The 20,367-nt window shown below is 43.7% G+C and overlaps 1 protein-coding gene across 1 annotated transcript in view; it reads left to right on the top strand.

Annotated features, from left to right (window-relative positions):
• Positions 1–517: 517 nt before the first annotated feature.
• Positions 518–20,367, top strand: part of LOC136857182 (protein OPI10 homolog) — a 42,063-nt gene continuing 22,213 nt past the window's right edge. Inside the window, exon 1 of the mRNA XM_067135633.2 lies at positions 518–613. Coding sequence (XP_066991734.2) covers positions 518–613 — 96 coding nt within the window. The remainder of the gene's footprint in view (positions 614–20,367) is intronic.

Below are 20,367 nucleotides of genomic sequence, written 5' to 3'. Positions count from 1 at the left end.
CCCTCTAGAACTTCACGTACTGAGCTCGATAGCTGCAGTCGCTTAAGTGCGGCCAGTATCCAGTATTCGCGAGATAGTAGGTTCGAACCCCACTGTCGGCAGCCCTGAAAATGGTTTTCCGTGGTTTCCCATTTTCACACGAGGCAAATGCTGGGGCTGTACCCCAATTAAGGCCACGGCCGCTTCCTTCCCACTCCTAGCCCTTCCCTATCCCATCGTCGCCATAAGACCTATCTGTGTCGGTGCGACGTAAAACAACTAGCGAAAAAAAGAAATTCACGTAAAAAATGTGTCGACGCACCGAATGCAATACGTCATGCAATCCACTCTCGAGCTTACATTACATTTTCCTTTATATTTATTTTTCCAACACTATTTACTAACTCGGCAATTCACATATCAGCAACAGCTGATATCCTTTCCCTTACGAGGTCCGCCATCTTAATTCAGACGTGAGTACAACGTCGTGTGAATACCCATTACATGCGAGTAGCTGGCCAGAAGATGCGCACGCATCATGCTAGTCCACTCGCACCGTGTGAACCCAGCTCAGCAGCAGCAGCAGCAGCAGCAGCAGCAGGACCCTCTCGTTGGTACCAACGGGGCCGGTACCGTGAGCTTTTAGCTCATCAGCCTCATTTTGGGCTTTGAAGCTATTTCCGACGATATCTTCTTTCCAGACGTTGATGTTCTGTTGTGTGATGGCCAGTTTTGTTCTTCCATCAGGACTGGACAGGATATGCCCTGCGCCCTTAGGGGCGAAAGCAGTAAGTTGTGGAACACAAATATATATAGGATAATAAGCAACCGGAAATACACTGTCAACCCTATTAAAAGGACGAGACGGAATCATTCCATTTACGGCAGGGAGGGTGGCGGGTGGGGGGAATAATACGCTGACTTAGCAAATGTCATGGGATAGTCACCTAATAGCGCGTGGGGCCTCCTCTGGCCCTGCGAACTGCAGTGCGACGCCGTGGAAGTGAGTCGACAAGTCCCTGGTAGTCCTCTGGACCAGTGTTGCCAACTTATATTTTCAAGATCCGCTAAATACTACTAAATTTCCGCCAAGAAATCCGATCTCAAATAATGAACAACAACAACAACAACAACAACAATAATAATAATAATAATAATAATAATAATAATAATAATTTCAGATGTCATTCGAAAGCGAAGAGTTAAATTTTTTGGACATATTTCAAGAATGCCTGATGACAGACTTGCTAAGAAAATCTTTAACCACTTCAATAAGCCCAATAGGAAGAGGCAACTCTTATGAAATTTTTTTATTAACACGAAGAAAGATTTGCAAGAAGTGAACATCAAACATCAAGACATCCACAATAGAACCACCTTCAGAAAAAAGTTACACACATTTAAGGGTTTCCTAGAGCCAGAAACAGCGACCAAGAAGAAACAACAATGGACGGCTGAAAGGAAAGAAGCAGGAAGCAGGAGGATGAAGGAGTACTGGCGCCAAAGAAAATTTAAATCAAGAGGAATTATTTACGTGATCCAAAGCTGGCCAAAATCGATATAATAATAATAATAATAATAATAATAATAATAATAATAATAATAAAAGTAAATATCTGCACACACCTGATCTGTGAGTTTCACTGGGATTGACCCCCCACCTGCGAGTCGGCGAGCTAAAACTTGTAGGCGTGTTAGTGCCGGGTACAAACTAGGTGAATCCCCTACTTCACGGGCCACACACAGAACAGGCCAGTTCATTAAACGGTCTTCCTTCATAGCATAAATATAAATGCTACTCTCTCACAGTTTCATTATCTGTCGTCATTCGTCAACTAAGAGATAAGTACCCTTTCCCCACGCATTACAAATTTATGATAAACATCAAATCAAATAACATGTTTTCCTCGTGTGACTGCAAGCTCCTGGCAAGAAATACCGAATAGCTCAGAGACAGACTGGAGTACAAATTTAAAAAAGCGTAAAATAGATAAAACACTAAATTCCGCTATAATAAATCTAGAATTCCGCCAAAAAATCCGCTGTCCGCTAAATGGTAGTCTATATTTCTCCGTCGACAGTCTTCTAATTCCGCCAAATTTAGCGGAAAATCCGCTAAGTTGGCAACACTGCTCTGGACGCAGCTGACAAAAATCGTTTGCAGAGCGGCCGCCAATGCTGGTCTGTTCGTGGGTGCAGGACCCATGGTACGGAGCCTGCGTTCCAGGACATTCCAGATATGCTCGATAGGGTTCATATCGGGGCTCCTGGGTGGCCATGGCAGTCGTTGGACCTCCGCTGCATGTTCCTGGAACCATTCCCGGGCGACCTGGGAGCGATGTGGCGGCGCGTTATCATTTTGAAACACCGCAGAACCGTCTGGGCGCTGGAAGGCCAAAAATGAGTGGAGATGGTCTCCGAGCAGCTCAACATACGCGTACCATTCAAAGTCTCTTCTAGAACAACTAGGGGGCCCATTCCATACCAGGAAAATGCACCCCAGACCATAACAGAGACACCAGCGCCCTGGACCACACCTTCGAGGCAGGCGGGATCCATCGCTTCATGTGGTCTGCGCCATACACGGTGCCTCCTATCGGCATGGTGCAGTTGAAATCGTGATTCGTCCGATCATATCACGTTACGCCGTTGTTCCAGTGTCCATCCCTGGTGACTGGCGACAAATGCGCGTCGTTGTGCCCGATGACGTTGGGTTAACAATGGCACCCGTGTGCGGCGCCGGCTCCCATAACCCATAGAAACCATGTTCCTACGGATTGTCCACTGGGAGACGTGTCTAGCACGGCCTGTGTTGAATTGGGCCGTGATTTGTTGCACGGTTGCTCGTTTGTCACTATTAACAATCCGCCTCAGATGTCGCCGGTCACGGTCATCGAGGGTGGCTGGACGGCCGGTCGTTCGTCTGTTGTGGACGGTGACACCCGCATTCAACCATTCACGATACACCCTGGACACGGTTGATCGTGTAAACACGAATTCCCGCACCACTTCCGAAATCGCACTTCCCATCCGTCGGGCACCGACCACCATGCCCCGTTCGAACGGTGTCAGCTCACGACGACGTTCCATTTTACACCTGTCGCATGCAAAGCCACTGCTCACAAGGTCTCCTATACAACTGCCGCTGGCACAGTAGGCGTGTGGTGCGCAGACAACACACCTGCGCATCAGTGCTCCTCTATCCCATGACGTTTGCTCAGTCAGTGTATTATAAACTACGGCGCGAACGTGCCAACTTTTTTTTTCTATTTGCTTTACGTTGCACCGACACAGATAGTTCTTATGGCGACGATGGGATAGGAAAGGCCTATGAATTGGAAGGAAGCGGCCGTGGCCTTAATTAAGGTACAGCCCTGGCATTTGCCTGGTGTGAAAATGGGAAACCACGGAAAACCATCTTCAGGGCTGCCGACAGTGGGACTCGAACCCACTATCTCCCGATTACTGGATACTGGCCGCACCTAAGCGACTGCAGCTATCGAGCTCGGTGCCAATTATTTGCATCGATTGTATTGTGGTTGTGGTGGTTATTGTTTTAAGAGGAAGTACAGCTGGGCAACCATGCCCTGTTAACACTAATCAGAGAGAAAAAATGAAGCTGTCGGCAAAAGAAAGGGAAGGACCTCGAAGGGCGTGAAAATGAAAGACTCTCCATGCCCCGCAAACCCGATAACGTCGGGGGTAGAAAAGAACAAGAATTGACCAAGGAGGTCGGGTGGTGGTAATTATTGTTTTAAGAGGAAGTACAACTAGGCAATCATCCTTTAGATAACATTAATCAGACAGAAAAAAATGGAAGGCATTCGACACTTCGAAAAATGAGGGTATCGGTATAGACAAGGGCCACTAAGGGCGTGAAAATTAAAGTTTCACTAGCCCTCCGAACCTAATAGCTACAGGGTCGGAAAAGAAGAAGTGTTGATCCCGCTGTGGGTGGGGGTGGTAGAATAACATCCATGGTATCCCCTGCCTGTCGTAAGAGGCGACTAAAAGGGACACCAGGGACTATAAACTTGGGAGCGTGGGTTGGCGACCAGGGGCCTTTAGATGAGTCCTTACATTGCTTCCACTACTTGTGTCAGGCCCCTCGCTTTCTTCTATCCTATCCGACATCTCTTGGTAAACTCTTGTTCATTTACGAACCCGGTGGTATTAGGTTGCGAGGCCTAGGGTGTCTTTCATTTTGACGCCCTTCGTGGCCCTGGTCTTCCTTTGACCGATACCTTCATGTTTCGAAGTGTCGGGTCCCTATTTTTTCTTTCTAATTAGTGTTATAGAGGATGGTTGGCCAGTAGTACTTCATCTTAAGACAGTAATCACCACCACCACCACCACCACCACCACCACCACCACCACCACCACCGAGAAAAAGTTGACCAAGGGAGGTCGGATAGGATAGTCTAGTTGAAAGTGAGGAACTTGGCACAAGTAAGTGGAAGCAAAGCCGGAACTCAGCTAAGGGCCCCATGTTCGCGAACCAACGTTCCCAAGTTTAGAGCCCCTGGGGCCCCTTTTAATCGCCTCTTGTGACATGCAGGGGCTATCGTGGGCGTTAATTCTGCCACCCCCACCCACGGGGGGACAAAGAAAGTCAGACAGGAAAGAGTAATGTAAGAGAATGGCACAAGTAAGAGCAAACAATGCCAGGCTCACCTGGGGCCCCGTGGCGACCAGTCACGCTCCCAAGTTGAGAGCACCTGGTGGTGGTGGTGATTCCTGTTTTAAGAGGAAGTACAACTAGGCAACCATCGTCTATATAACACTAATCAGAGAGAAAAGATGGAAGGGGTCTGACACTTCGAAAAATGAAGGTATCGGCCAAAGGAAGACAAGGGCCACGAAGGGCATGAAAATTAAAGACTCCCTAGGCCTCCATACGTAATACCGTTGGGGTCGGAAAAGAACAAGTGTTGACCAAAGGAGGTCGGATAGGATAGATGGAGGTGAGGAGCCTGCCACAAGTAAATGGAAGCAATGCCAGGACTCAGCTGAGGGCCCTGAGAGCACCTGGGACATTTTTCACTTGTTACGACAGGCAGGGGATACGTGGATACGGCTCCAGGTGAGTCGTGGAGGTGAGTATTTTTTTAAGAGTAAGTGCAACTTGGCAACCATTCTCTATATAACACTAATCAGAGAGAAAATATGGAAGGGTCCAACATTTAGAAAAATGAAGGTATCGGCCAAAGAAGACAAGGGCCACGAAGGGCGTGAAAATGAAAGACTCCCTACCCGTCGAGTGCTCTAATACCGTTGGGGTAGGAAAAGAACAAGATTTGTCTAATAAAGGTCGGATAGAATAGATGAAAGTGAGGAGCCTGGCGCAAGTAAGTGTAAGCAATGCCAGAACTCAGCTATGGGCCCCGTGATCGGCAACGCACGCTCCCAAGTTCAGAGCCCCTGGGGGCCTCTGTTAACACTAACCGGAGGGAAAATGAAGGAGGTCCGACACTTCGAAAAAATGAACATGTCGGCAAAAGAAAGACAAGGGCCACGAAGGGCGTGCTCATGAAGTGGCCTAGTGGGGAAACGTCATCGGCTGTTGAAGATAGTAGCCGGTTCTCAATAATAAATATTGTGCCAATAATGAATATTTTTGGCACATCCGTCCTTTTCCATTTAATGTGTCTTCGACTGAACCATAAACATTCCTGCCAACTTTCAGAAACCAAAAATAGGAAGATTTTAAAATTCTCGGATTTCGTCATGAATATTGCGCCACGGTCTGGGTGAAAAAGGGACAAGATTAAAGGTACACAGATCTACAGTTGCAGAGCGAGCTGACCATTAAACTTGAAATTTTAAACTAAGAAATATAAATATGGTTACAAGAAACTGTACTTAATCATTCTCATTTATGACACATATTTATGAATACCGGAAATATTTATATCACACCGACACACGGAACAAAATGCATTATAATTTTCTTTATCACACTGTAAAATGAACGGAAATTAAATTTTAAATTTTATAGGTATCTCTGAATACTTGGAGATAACGTTTGTTATGGTTTGTGGCCATAGTGTAACGTGAAGAGAAAATACCAGAAACTGCCTCCGACACAACTCCCTGAAATACATTCAACTCATTGAAATTATGAAGTAAGAATGAATACAAATGCGCTAAAATACGTAAAACTACCACAATATATCTCGTACATTATTAACATACGACTTCGACTGGGGGAAAAGAACAGAACCGCAAGAAAAAAACACGTGGCCTACAGCTTCAACGAAACTAAGCATTCCGGACATTAGAAGTGGGAAAAATAATATTTACGTTTATAATTCGAAGTTTTCTTCTCCTTGCTAGTTGTTTTACGTCGCACCGACACAGATAGGTCTTACGGCGACGAAATTTGAAGTTTTAGTAATGCATAAGGAAACGGATGTTAACATGGTGCGCAATAAATCAACAAGCGGAATAAGATTACCCGTGTCGTGTCTCCGAGATACCAATTAATTACAGTACTTAATGTAGGTTTAAAAATAAAATGACTAAAAATAATACATTTATGAACTTCATACAAAGATTCCTCCCATATACAGGACTATTCAGCAAAGTTGTCCACCTCAAATAACTCGTGAACGCTCTAAAAAATGTTGACATTTTGTTTCACTTTCAGTTATGGTACCAAAGGGCTAATAATCGGACTTAAAGTAGTACTTCGTCATGACGTTAATATTTCACGTAGCCTTATATATATATTTGCTATTGGCTTTACGTCGCACCGACACAGATAGGTCTTATGGCGACGATGGTATAGGAAAGGCCTAGGAGTTGGAAGAAAGTTCGAACCCACTATCTCCCGGATGCAAGCTCACAGCCACGCGCCCCTAACCGCACGGCCAACTCGCCCGGTACGTATGAAACATGAGCTAGCTATTGACATATAGAGTTGCTAGGCAGGTATTCTTTCTACTGTGCTCATAAATACACTATGATAAAATGTATGATATACACCTTTAATTTTGCCGTAGGTAACGTAAATGAAGAACTGATATAGACCTTGAGGTACAGCGGATAACATAGCCCTCTGAGCGTGATCCAAGTACACAGCTTAAACGATATTTTGTCACAGACACTTCCGTGACAGCGTATCTGATATATCGGTGACACAAAAATATCGGAGTCAAAGTAACAGGCTGTGATTTACCGGCCATCTTTAGTGGTGAGCGGGAAACACGATACACTCACGAAATAAAGCATCAAATAAATACGCTTGAAAAAAAGGTTGCGTTAATTCCACATGCACATACGGATTTATCCTTTATCCCAGGGGAAGAGTGTTGACCGTACTGGAGGTTATATTGGCCAATAATAGGAAGAAGTAAAAATACATCGGAAAATCGGAAGACTATTTTAAAAAAACGGAATGTTTCCGGATAGGCTAAATCGTTAGGGTTGCTATTTGCTTTACGTCGCACCGACACAGATATGTCTTATGGCGACGATGGGATAGGAAAGGTCTAGGAAGTGGAAGGAAGCGGCCGTGGCCTTAATTAAGGTACAGCCCCGGCATTTGCCTGGTGTGAAAATGGGAAACCACGGAAAACCATCCTCAGGGCTGCCGACAGTGGGGGTTGTCAGGTAAGCATAAACATTCTTAAAAATCCTTGTTTCATTTGCTTAAGCATTATTTCTTACAATATGAATGGAGTTTTATCAGGCAGTTCCATTGCTATGTCTCAATCCACTTCAGTGCAAGAAAATCAAATGAACCCGATCTGAGCGTCCACAATAAAAATACTAAGAACATCAGTAGCAAGAAGGCTGGAAAAATTACATATCATAGCCTACATTCTGTTAACATACTAAACTACACGTTCTTGCTGAACACAGTAAATCGTGTTACGTAGCACGGCTACGAATGGTTTAGTTCCAGGCAAAGGTATGTTCACTAGCAATTCTTTATAACTTGACCACATTCCTACAAGAAAAACATTATTTCTTTCTTAATCCGTTTACCCTCCAGGGTTGGTTTTTCCCTCGGACTCCGCGAGGGATCCCACCTCTACCACCTCAAGGGCAGTGTCCTGAAGCGTGAGACTTTGGGTCGGGGGATAAAACTGGGAAGGAGGACCAGTACCTCGCCCAGGCGGCCTCACCTGCCATGCTGAATAAACTGTCCGTTTATAATAATGGATGAGATCCAGTATGAACAATTAACGCGCACACATGGCAATAATTACACATAATTATCTTCACAAATCAGCATCTTCAAGGATGCCCCAAAATGAATCTCAACACCAACAAGCATAGCTATTCCTCCTTAAAAATGAGTCAGTTTCCTTCAGTTGCGGCGCTTGAAATTTCCTTCGAGTGTAAACTACTAATCGTAATAATGTGTTACTGAGCATTGTGTGTAGGTTATGTTACTACCGGTATTTTGGATCCAATGTTGGGAAAGGTGGCCCACAACTACTCATCCATTTTCCTGGAGATAATAAACAAAATTTCGATCATTGTAGCTATGAACATACTCCCTCATTTATACTGTGAATGTAAATACGATACAAAATACATCTGTAGTATCTCGATGGTATTCATTTCGAACACACATTATTCCGAACAATGAGAGTACATGCAATAATATTCAGCCAACAATAATATATGAAATTAAATCTAACCACACTATTCTCCACTGTAGGCCTAGATGAATATTCAACAATAATATATGAAATTAAATCTAACCACACTATTCTCCACTGTAGGCCTAGAATAATATTTATATATCTTAACAAATTATCAGATGTCGCTAATCTACTATATTTAGGATAAAAGTTCGACTGTCAATTCATAGGTCCAATCATACGCAGTTGTGAAGTACATATTTGCTACTTATAGAACAGAAGGGACTATGAACTGCGAATTTTGAACACTGCAGCTTCCACTCTTATTGTCGATCGTTATTTGAAATGCTAGGCAGATTGTGGACACACTCCCTCAGTACAAAGAACATGCAAAATGAATTGTAAAAGACGTAAATTAGGACTGAAATAAAATATGACTCAAGACAAAGTTTGGGTGCCCTCTGTATAATCCCATCTTACTTGATTGTAAGCAAGAACAAGGGAAGAGAAATAAGCTTGCCAAAGGCGAACGCTGGGAAAGTGGATTCATATGAATAACTGAAAAATTCCTTGAAATAAATGGTATTAAACACACAAAGGCATAGGGAAACATCACTTAACCTTGCCTATCCATTTGAGCACTCTGTACATTGTAGCTGCCTTGACCTAAAATCGTACTCACCAGTCTTTCATCCCATTCGCCACCTCCAGGCCGGCCCTCTTCGTCGCCTTCGGAATTGTCCGGAGTAGAGGCAGAAGCATCATCCCTGCACGCTTCCCCATACTGAACAAATCGGATTTCATTTCTTGTTGAATTTGCTGGTACTACAATAGTTTCTACAACTTCCGGGCGCGACATAGCTGGGTGGTAGCAAATGGACTCGCTGGTCTATGAAGAAACCTAAAGAATCATTGTGTTTACCGGGCACTTACGCGAGATTTCATCTTGACGCCAACAATGACCGTTCGCGTGTTTTTTGTTTACTTCTCTCTGCACGTACTACGAAAGTTTGGCCAGTAACAAGAAAATAAAACACAAAATGGAACGTAAATCTTGCTTGCAATTCACTCCCGGTAGTAACAGAAAATTACGGTTTCTTCGGAGATACGTAATTCGGAATATGATTCCCACAACCAGTATTTGAAAAGTTGAATCACATGACAACAAAATGGAGTCCATGTGAAGAAGCACGGCCAACTTGATGCGTCGCTCTAGCTAGCGCAACGCGTCCCAGCGTAAATCTAGTTGGCTGGGGAAGAAGCAATACAGAAAACCGACTGTAGTCGGCTATGAGTGAACCCCAAAAACAGGGCCAGTCAACGTTGCCAACTGAACATTTTGGAGGCTGAGGCAAGACCGACAGACCTTAATGCTGATATGGACTGGAAGGAAAATGGCGCGATCGTAGGGAGGTGTTTTTCACACATGATAATATTTGCATTGTGTATAGACGATAAAGAAATATTCTTTCAACATAATAAGAATATACTGGAGAAATTCGCACTCTTTAACGGATTATTAGTATGGTGTAGTACCAGAAGTGTATATATTAAGATAGTCATCATCATCGTTTTGAACAAGCTCCAGTTTCAAGGGTGCGGTGAATTAGTGCTCTCGACTTATGTCTGTCCATGTTTGTCTTCCTCCATAAGCTGCTGCAAATCCAGACATCGCCCATCTACAGACCTCTTGATCTTTTGCCTTCGATTTGCCTTTGGACTTTTATTCTTTGTGGGTCTATTCTTTTGAGATGAACAAACCAATTTAGCCTGGCTTCGACACAGATTTCACTAAGGTGTTGTTCTCGCAAGATTATTCTGTACTATACCAGCGATTTCTGAAGATAATCGGCTATCCGTTGTTACTACACTGCTAAGGTAGCCATAGGCGTTAGTTCATTGGTGTCAAGGGGTGGTAGTCCCCCCCCTTTCCCCAATATTATGAAGGAAACCAATTTATCGTAATATTACAGACATAGAAATACATATTTTACAAATACGCTTTTTGTTTTTTTAATTCTTCAGTTTTACCTTCTCCACTCAATTCTAATTAAATGTCGCTAATACGTTCCGAAAAAAATGTGACGGGTCTGCGCCGAACGCCAGGGACTGGGGGCTGTGACTCTATATGACTGTCTCAGTGATCAGATGTCCAGATTACCTACCCTACGCGTTTTCGTCGAGCGGTGAAAACACTGTTTGGTTATGTTACACAAGTTATAGGGTAGTGTTTGTTTCGGGCATCTCTTATAGTTATGTTTAATGGCTGCTCTGTTTTGGTGCATTCTTCAATATTTTTACTTGCTAAATGGAAAGCAATCCTTCTACTGTATATAAAATTTTAGTTTTAATATGTGCCAATTTTGAATTAATATTTATTACAACCTTTTATAACTTTATCTTCATACAGAAATATTTTTCAGATTTGATAACTTCTTGTCGACTGTACAAAAAAATTACAGTCTGACTGCCAGCGCTAGAAAAGCCAATGCTATGTTAAAAAGGTATTGAGGGGACTGCAACTTTTTATTTGATTTGCTTTCACTCAGAAGAGTTCTAACGCAATTGTGACTCATTATCAAAGCCCCTACAGTCCAGCAATGTGACCTAAGAAATTGTAAAATTAGTAAAGAACACGATATTTGATGTTTAACGATATTTCAGAACTGAATATTTTTTGTTACCATTGATGCTTTCACGGCCCGTAATATTTAAGAAATTATATAGGCTTTTTGGGCTTGGGCCGTGTCAAGAAAATAAGGTGAAATTCTTTACGTTCCACATAGAACTTTGCTCCGCGTCTTCAGAAGAAAATCTTGACTGTTCACAAGGAGGACTTCTCCAACATTGAAAGTTTGAATTTAGACGCTCGCAGCGTTGAAAAATGGCGGCAGCGGATATGCAGTAAGCTCTCGCTGTCGGAGAGAAGAATGCAATAAACAAAAATTCGTGCGAATATATTGTGAATTCTGTATTCACACAGACATTTACACTAAAATACAATATCTAACGGCTAGTTTCGTGGAGTGCAGTCATTTTCTTGATCGCTACGTGTGACTCATTCATAACCTAATGTTCCATCAATAACATAGTGTTCTGCACTGCAGACTTGTTAGGCAGATCCAGCTACAACACCTTTACGAATAAATCCTCTTAATTTTCAATCAGATATTCAAGATCAGCAACCAGCCCTCCCAGTGGAGCCACATCACCCTTTACGTATTATACGTCATGAAGAGAGCAACGTCAGCACCGACAACTTATCAACAGAACGAGAATCAAGTACAGGTACACATAGTCATAATAGTTCTAATATGAAGTATAATTTAGACCCTAAAACTAAGCGTTTTCGTGCCGATCCTAATTTACATATGCGACATTCAATAGATATGGATACTGAGAACGAAAATAACTCTTCCGAGACAACCAATGACACAAATGCATCAAATCAACTTTCTGTTAAAACCCCATTAGCTGCCCCAGCAACTTCTACCGAGAGTACATCGCCGTGATCCCGTCTCAGTCAAAATAATAGGTACAATAATACTGATAATGGGCCGTTCCTTGTTGTTGTTGAAGGGACTAAGGATAACTTACATCCGATGTCAATAGGACGACTGATCTTTAGAGAAAATTCCCCGTCAACAAGTTGTGGACATTAAACCTTCTGGTAAGAATAGACTTCGTATCGAGACTTTATCCGGAATGGCAGCAAACAAGCTAGTTGATTCAAACTTTTTGAAGGAAAAACACCTTGATGTCTACATCCCAAGTCGTGTTGTGCACAGGCTAGGGATTATCAGAAATGTCGACACGACATTTTGTGAAAATGAAATTCTAAAGGAAATTCAGAATGCTGTTCCCGTTTCCCAAGTGAAACGATTTACAAAGAAGCTCCCCAATGGAAACACGCGACCAATTCCAGTCTGCCTCATAACATTTCGTGCCCAACACCTACCTCAACATATTTATATCCTAGGAACACGATGCGAAGTTCAACGTTACATCTTTCCAGTGATGCAGTGTCACCGTTGTTTAAGATATAACCATTCAGTATCGCAATGCAGACGACAACAACGCTGTAGTAGGTGTGCGGGACCCCACGGCTTAAGAACTTGTACTGACACTGCACCACCAACATGCATGTATTGCCACGGTCTACACTTAGCCACGGATAGGGAGTGTCCCGAGTACAAGAAATGGTCCGAAATCAAATACCTTATGGCTCAGAATAATGTATCTCAAGAAGTAGCAATCCATATGTACCATAACAGGAATTATTCTACCGCTGTGATGGCCCCGTCTTTCAATTGGAAAAGCAGGGAAGAATTCCCTCCTCTCTCACAATCAGCGGTCCCGTCTCAAGCTGACTTTCAGCCACATGTACCACGCACGGATATCCCGCCGGCTAACATGCAGCCTCGGCATCCAGAAGATGTTTCTCAGCAAGTAAACAACCTGACTAACTCGCCGTTAATCTCACAGTACCATCAACAACAAATAATGCCTCCTCAAAGATAACAAACGCCGAAGAGAGTGCATCCTCGCACACCACAGCAATTGCATCGGCCCCAGAGACCTCTTTCCCCATCTACACCGAAATCAAATTATGCATCTATTCAACAACGACAGTATATTCCACCACATTTGCCTGCAACACCAATATCCCACAATCCCTATCCCCCCCAACCACATAACATCATGACTATCTCCTCCCAAAATTATGAACATCTGATCGGAAAGATGTTTAACCTTATCATGCTCCTCATTACTCAAGCTCAATCTACAACGCCTGAGGCCTTTAACCCCGCCATAATACATAACATGATCGCAAGTATATTTACTTCAGATAATGAATAAAATAATACAATGGAACGCACGATCCGTACTTGCGAATAAAGAGGTCTTACGGAGAGTTTTATACACTGAAGGTATTGATTTAGCAACCTTGAGTTTAACTTGGCTTAAGAGCGATTCTAATCTAACCATTTCTGGCTATAACGTCATCCGACAGGACCGAGAAGACGGTTATGGAAGTGTAGCTATATTAATAAAGAATACAATTCCATACATAGAAGCAATTATTGATCACTCGCAGATTGCAAGTTTTCAGGCCGTTACCGCAAGAATTCGCATTAACAACCAAGATATTACATTGGTCTCATTATATAGCCCACCACGAACAAAAATTCAACTTCAAGAATGGTATCGGCTTTCAGCAGATAGAGCCACCTTTCCTCTTTTGTGATGATTATAACGCACATAGCACAGCATGGGGTTGCGAGATAAATAATACATATGGCGAGGCTGTCTTACAAATAGTAGATGAGTTCAATTTATTTGTGTTAAACGATGGATCGGCTACCCTGTTACCAGTACCGGGACAACGTCCCCCCGCAGTCGACCTAACTATTTGTTCTTCTAATATCTCATCTGATTTTCATTGGAAAATCTTGCCGTATCCAATGGGTTCTAATCATTATGCTATCATCATTTCGCCTGTTTTACCATTTCGTCCTTCACCGGTCAAACCCACTTTTAAATGGAACGTTCAAAACGCTGACTGGGTCAAATACAGAAGGGTGATAGACGCAAATATACACTCTGTGTTACATCAAAAAACCACGCTTGATAAATACAACGCCTTCGTACACACCATTAATTTAGCTGGCGCCATATCCATTCCTGAACGAAAACAAACCAATATCAAAAAGATTCCCTACTCCATGGAGGAATTCCGAATGCAGTCGACAGACAGCGAAGAGAAATCAGGCCCTCAGCAAGTTAAAACGAGCAACTACAATGGAAAATTTCCTCAATTACAAGAATATAGATGCGGCAGTCAAACGCTTTGTGAAAAGGGTAAAGAAGAATAGCTGGAGATATTGTGAAAAACTGACCAAGGATACACCCCTATCGCAAGTATGGTCAATGGTTAACAAAATGAAGAAAAAACCGCCAGCCCCTAAAGCACTTCAGTGTTGGACAGAAGAGTTTTCAGATCTTATTGCTCCACCTACGACCTTGCTTCTCCCAAAACAGCGTGAACAGTTGGAACTTTCCCGTCCTACGCAGGATATTCTTACATCACTTTTCACGTTACATGAATTAGAACAAGTTTTAAAAAATACTGCTAACTCTGCGCCTGGATATGACCATATACATTACTGCATGCTAACTTATCTCGCAACGCCAAGGAAATATTACTATTACTTTTCACATATATTTGGAATGAAAACAATTTTCCCGACGACTGGACGACGCAGATTATTATCCCAATTTTAAAACAAGGTAAAGATCCGAACGAAGCTTCTTCTTACAGACCCATTGCTCTATCTTCATGCATCGCTAAAACTTTTGAACGGCTGTTGAAACTTAGACTGGAGTGGTGGTTAGAGTTTCACAATTTATTGCCTCACTCTCAATATGGGTTCCGGAAAAGTCGATCTACTTACAACCATCGCAGCATTCTGACTACGGACATCGAACGTACATTTCTAAACCATGGTTACCTTACCGCCATGTTCCTCGATATATCTGGGGCATACGACAGCGTTATTACACAAGTACTTTCCGAAAAGCTACAAGACATAGGTCTTCCCGAAATATACGTGCGAGGTGTATATAATTTATTTTTCCGGAGGACAATCTATATTCGAACCCAAGATAACACCTTTTATGGGCCCAGACTATTAACAAAAGGACTCCCTGAGGGTGCTATACTGAGTCCTTTACTGTATGCCATCTACACTGCAGATCTCGATCACATGTTTAGACAAACAGTCAAAGTTCTACAGTATGCAGATGACGTATGTATCTACGCATCATCTCAGTCACTTTGGTTAACATGTTTATAGCTAGATGACGCTGCAAGGAAACTCCACACCTGGACCTTTCAAACAGGTCTTAATTTATCCCCAACAAAATTCTCTGTTATTGTCTACACTTGAAAGAAACTCCACTCAACATCACCATCTGTACATCTTGGGCCATATTCCTTCCCCTTAAGGACTTCAGCCAAGCTACTAGGCGTATACCTCGATAGTAAACTTACATGGAGAACCCACGTCGAGTACCTGGCAACTAAACTGGCCGAACGTTAAACATCATCAGAGCATTATGTCGAGTCTGGTGGGGAGCTGACCCATCCGTTCTACTACTATTATATCGATCGTTAATACGATCTGTACTAGATTATGGTTCCATCTTTTTCGGCAACGCACTGCAATATGTTCTTCGAAAACTAGATGTCCTACAGTTCCGCGCACTCAGAATATGTCTCGGAGCCATGAATTCAAGTCCTGCTAACGCACTAACGGTAGAGGCTAAAGAAATGCCCCTTCAGATAAGGCGAGATCTGCTTGCCAACAACTTTCTTCTGCAACGCTCGTCCATAACTAGCCACCCTCTCACATCTAAACTGCACCACCTCCTTCCACTGTGTGACAGAGGAACACATAGAAGACTACGGACACCTCTATTGGTCAAAAGCATCAAGAAATTGCAACACATTATACCCCTTACTCTTCAAGATTCATCGCTTCCAGTATTTCGACAGAGGTATGAACTTTCAGTATGTCAACCATCCACATTCCATCTTCCAGATTTTATAATCTGCAATACCAATATCAACGAAAAAGTAACAAATTTCATCGATGCATATTGGGGCAGTTATACTCAAATATACACAGATGGGTCTAACAAGGGAACATCCACAATGGTGAAGTCGCCGATCGCGATGAAACTTAGCAAACACATTGAGGTACATGTAAAAACAATGCCAGCATCAATTTTAGGCGCCAATATTCATTAGCGCGTTAACTAAGGGGCCTAAAATTTGCGACTTTTCAAGTTCCGCGCGAACAGCGATGAATTCCTCCTGACCAATGCTTCGCCGGAACACTGCTTTGTGCCACACCTCTGCTCCTCCTCCCCTCCGCCCCTCCTGGTTCAGCTCCACTCGTTTCCCTCTCCCCGCGCTGTGTTGTGCCTTTCACTGCAAAACATAAATACATCGTTCAATACAAGCACAAATAAAAACATTCTATCTAGATTCCTTATACCAGAGTACGTAATACGGGAAATACCAGCAGTTTCTAACTCGGCGTTTATAATTGCTGTTGTTCGCGATTTCGTTTCGTTATGACACAACTGATAGCGTACACAAAATGGGGGTAGGGGAGTGGACATGAAAAGAAGGTCTGGACCTGTAACCATATTTTGATATCCCGAGGTACAACATCTCATTACATTCATTGAGATCCTCTACCCGGGCACGTAATTTCTTTAAATAAAAGGATATTTAACGTTGTTTCAAGGTGGGTGATTTATTTTAATAAATTTCATATGTATGTCCACTCTAAATGACACTACTGAGAGTTTCAAGGTGTTTCAGACGTAAAAAATAATTTAAGTCTAGGTCGGACGCGGTACCTTATACCACGTTTGTCCACGCCCGATGGTGCTTAACTTGGGGTTGTACCCACGAATTGACAACCCATCGGAATTAGCAGGAATGAAAATATAACATTTGCATAAAATATGAGTAAATACGTTTAGGTTATTTATTATCATTATGTGTGAAACGGAACGTGATTTAAAGGATTTCAATAATTATAGTACGTAAAGAAGCAAAAGTCCGCCTCTGTGGTGTAGTGGTTAGCGTGATTAGCTGCCACCCCCGGAGGCCCGGGTTCGATTCCCGGCTCTGCCACGAAATTTGAAAAGTGGTATGAGGGCTCGAACGGGGTCCACTCAGCCTCGGGAGGTCAACTGAGTAGAGGTGGGTTCGATTCCCACCTCAGCCATCCTGGAAGTGGTTTTCCGTGGTTTCCCACTTCTCCAGGTGAATGCCGGGATGGTACCTAACATAAGGCCACGGCCGCTTCCTTCCCTCTTCCTTGCCTATCCCTTCCAATCTTCCCATCCCTCCACAAGGCCCCTGTTCAGCATAGCAGGTGAGGCCGCCTGGGCGAGGTACTGGTCATTCTCCCCAATTGTATCCCCGACCAAGAGTCTGAAGCTCCGGGACACTGCCCTTGAGGCGGTAGAGGTGGGATCCCTCGCTGTGTCCGAGGGAAAAAGCCGACCCTGGAGGGTAAACAGATGATGATGATGATGATGATGAAAGAAGCAAAATATAGCGCCGGTCTCGTTCCACAGCCAAGCAGCCGGAAAGCGCGAGGAGAAGGCAGGGGAACGTGCCGGGGAGAACCACTTGGAGGGTAAAAGGCGGTGCAGAGGGTGTGTCTCCAGACGGGACGTGTGTGTGCCGGCTTAGCATTGGCCAGCAGGTATTCATCGCTGATCGCGCGGAATTTGACATGTCGCAACTTTTAGGCCCCTTAGTTAACGCGCTAATGAATGTTGGCGCCTAAAATTGATGCTGGCATTGTTTTTACATGTACCTCAACGTGTTTGCTAAGTTTCATCGCGATCGGCGACTTCACCATTGTGGATGTTCCCTTGTAAGACCAATGAAAGAGTCGGTTATGCGTACTACTGCCCTGCACTCAACACTTGCAAAATGTTCTCCCTTCCCCACGAAGCTTCAATATTCACAGCTGAAATACTTGCCATTAAATCAGCCATCACGCACGGCGTCCAGCACTTCAGCAGAATATTAATTCTCACGGACTCCAAGAGTGCACTTCAACAACCATGCAGAAACACTCGTTCGAATAAATACATCATGGACATCCTAAGTAGCATATACCAAGCTAAAGAAAACGGAAAAGAAGTTCATCTTATATGGATCAAAGGCCATACTGGAGTTATACACAATGAGACCATAGACCAACTGGCAAAGCAGAGCATTACAGAAGGCCAGTTCCAAGCACTACCCCCTACCTTACACGGACTTCCAACGCCACATCAAGGAACAGGCTTACAAAGAATGGTCAAACCACTGGGCAACAACTCAACTCATCAAAGGCAAGCATTACGCCGCTATCCAGAGACACATCCCACAGAAACCATGGTTCAGTCTACTATCTCTTACTCGCCGCCATATCACGTCAATTATCAGAATGAGACTTGGACATGCATCTTACCCCAGTCATCTGTTGGACTCAAAATTGTAGACTCCCCAAATTGTCCCTCTGACCCCAATCAAGAAGCAGACCTCAACCATACAATTCTAGGATGCACTAGATACAAACCACAAGTAATCAATGTATATCAAACGCTTATACAACTGAAAGTTCCACTTCCCACTTCTGTTTCGTCGTTGTTCAGCAGCTATGACATCCGTATATATCAAGCAATAGCCAAATTTTTTAGTGAAGCCAATTTAACATTGTGATACGTCTGTTCTATAGTTTGTATTTAAAATGTCCTCATCCAACCCAAGTTTTGTCCCGTGGCTTTCTTTCACCAATTAGTCACAAAGCCATGAAAGGTCCCAAGTTTTAAAGATGTTGCTCTTCGACCTTCCTGTTTTCTAATTGTACAGAACTGGCAACATGGTCTTACGGACCAAATGCCAAAAAGTGTAAATAAAAAAAATGTAGACGCTAATAATAGAAGTATAAGTGGTACGTTAGTTAGTGCAATGCCAATTCGCGAATTTTGCGTAAGAGAGCGATCCTAACTTCACAGACATCCGTCTTGGAGGGGCCTAACCTCACTTTTACGGCCAGTTGCCCTTCCCGATATGGATATTACATAAGAGAGCAAACCTAACCTCACACTCGCCATCTTGGAGGGGTGTAACCCCACTTTTACGCCCAGATTCCTTTCCCGACGCGGATTTTGCATAAGAGAGCAAGCCTAACCTTACAGTCACCATCTTGGAGGGGCCTAACCTCACTTTATAGGCTAGATGCCCTTCCCAACGCCATCTTGAGTAGTAGGGCAATGTGGCTTCTCGCGACGCCATCTTGAGTAGTAGGGCAATGTGGATTCGTGTAAGAGAACTAGCCTAGGCTCATGGAGGTGCCTAACCTCACTTTTAGGGCTAGATGCCCTTCACGACGCCATCTTGTGTAGTAGGACAATGGGGATTCCCGCGACGCCATCTTGAGTAGTAGGGCGATGGGAGATTCACATAAGAGAGCATGCCTAACCACATGGATGGGGCCTAACTTCACTTTTACAGCTAGATGCCCTTCCGCACGCCATCTTGTGTAGTAGGGAAATGGGGATTCTCGCGACGCCATCTTGAGTAGTAGGGCAATGGGATTCGCATAAGGGAGCACACCTAACCTCATGGAATCCAGCTAGATAGCTGCAGTCACTTAAGTGTGGCCAGTATCCAGTATTCGGGAGACAGTGGTTTTCTGTGGTTTCCCATTTCCACACCAGGCAAATGCTGGGGCTGTACCTTACTTAACGCCACGGCCACTTCCTTCCCACTCCTAGCCCTTACCTGTCCCATCGTCGCCGTCAGACCTATCTGTGTCGGTGCGACGTAAATCAACTTGAAAAATAACCTCATGGAGGGGCCTAACTACACAGGAACTAGTTTTACGGTTAGATGCCCTTCGCGAAGCAATTTTGGAGGGGTCTAACTACACGGGGCACAGTTTTACGGTCAGATGACTTTCCCTCGCCATTTTGATCGTCCCACCAGAGGGGGCACGTATGGCCTAACCTAGTTTTATGGCCAGATGCCCTTCCGACGTCATCTTGGAGGGGCCTAACTACACAGAGCCCAGTTTTATGGACCCAGCATTTGCCTGGTGTGAAAATGGGAAACCACGGAAAACCATTTTCAGGGCTGCCGACAGTGGGGTTCGAACCTACTATCTCCCGAATACTGGATACTGGCCGCACTTAAGCGACTGCAGCT

This window comes from Anabrus simplex, chromosome 1 (assembly GCF_040414725.1).
Source record: "Anabrus simplex isolate iqAnaSimp1 chromosome 1, ASM4041472v1, whole genome shotgun sequence".
NCBI lineage: Eukaryota > Metazoa > Arthropoda > Insecta > Orthoptera > Tettigoniidae > Anabrus > Anabrus simplex.
The sequence above is the reverse complement of the archived record's forward strand: the minus strand, read 5'-3'. Positions and strand labels throughout refer to the sequence as shown.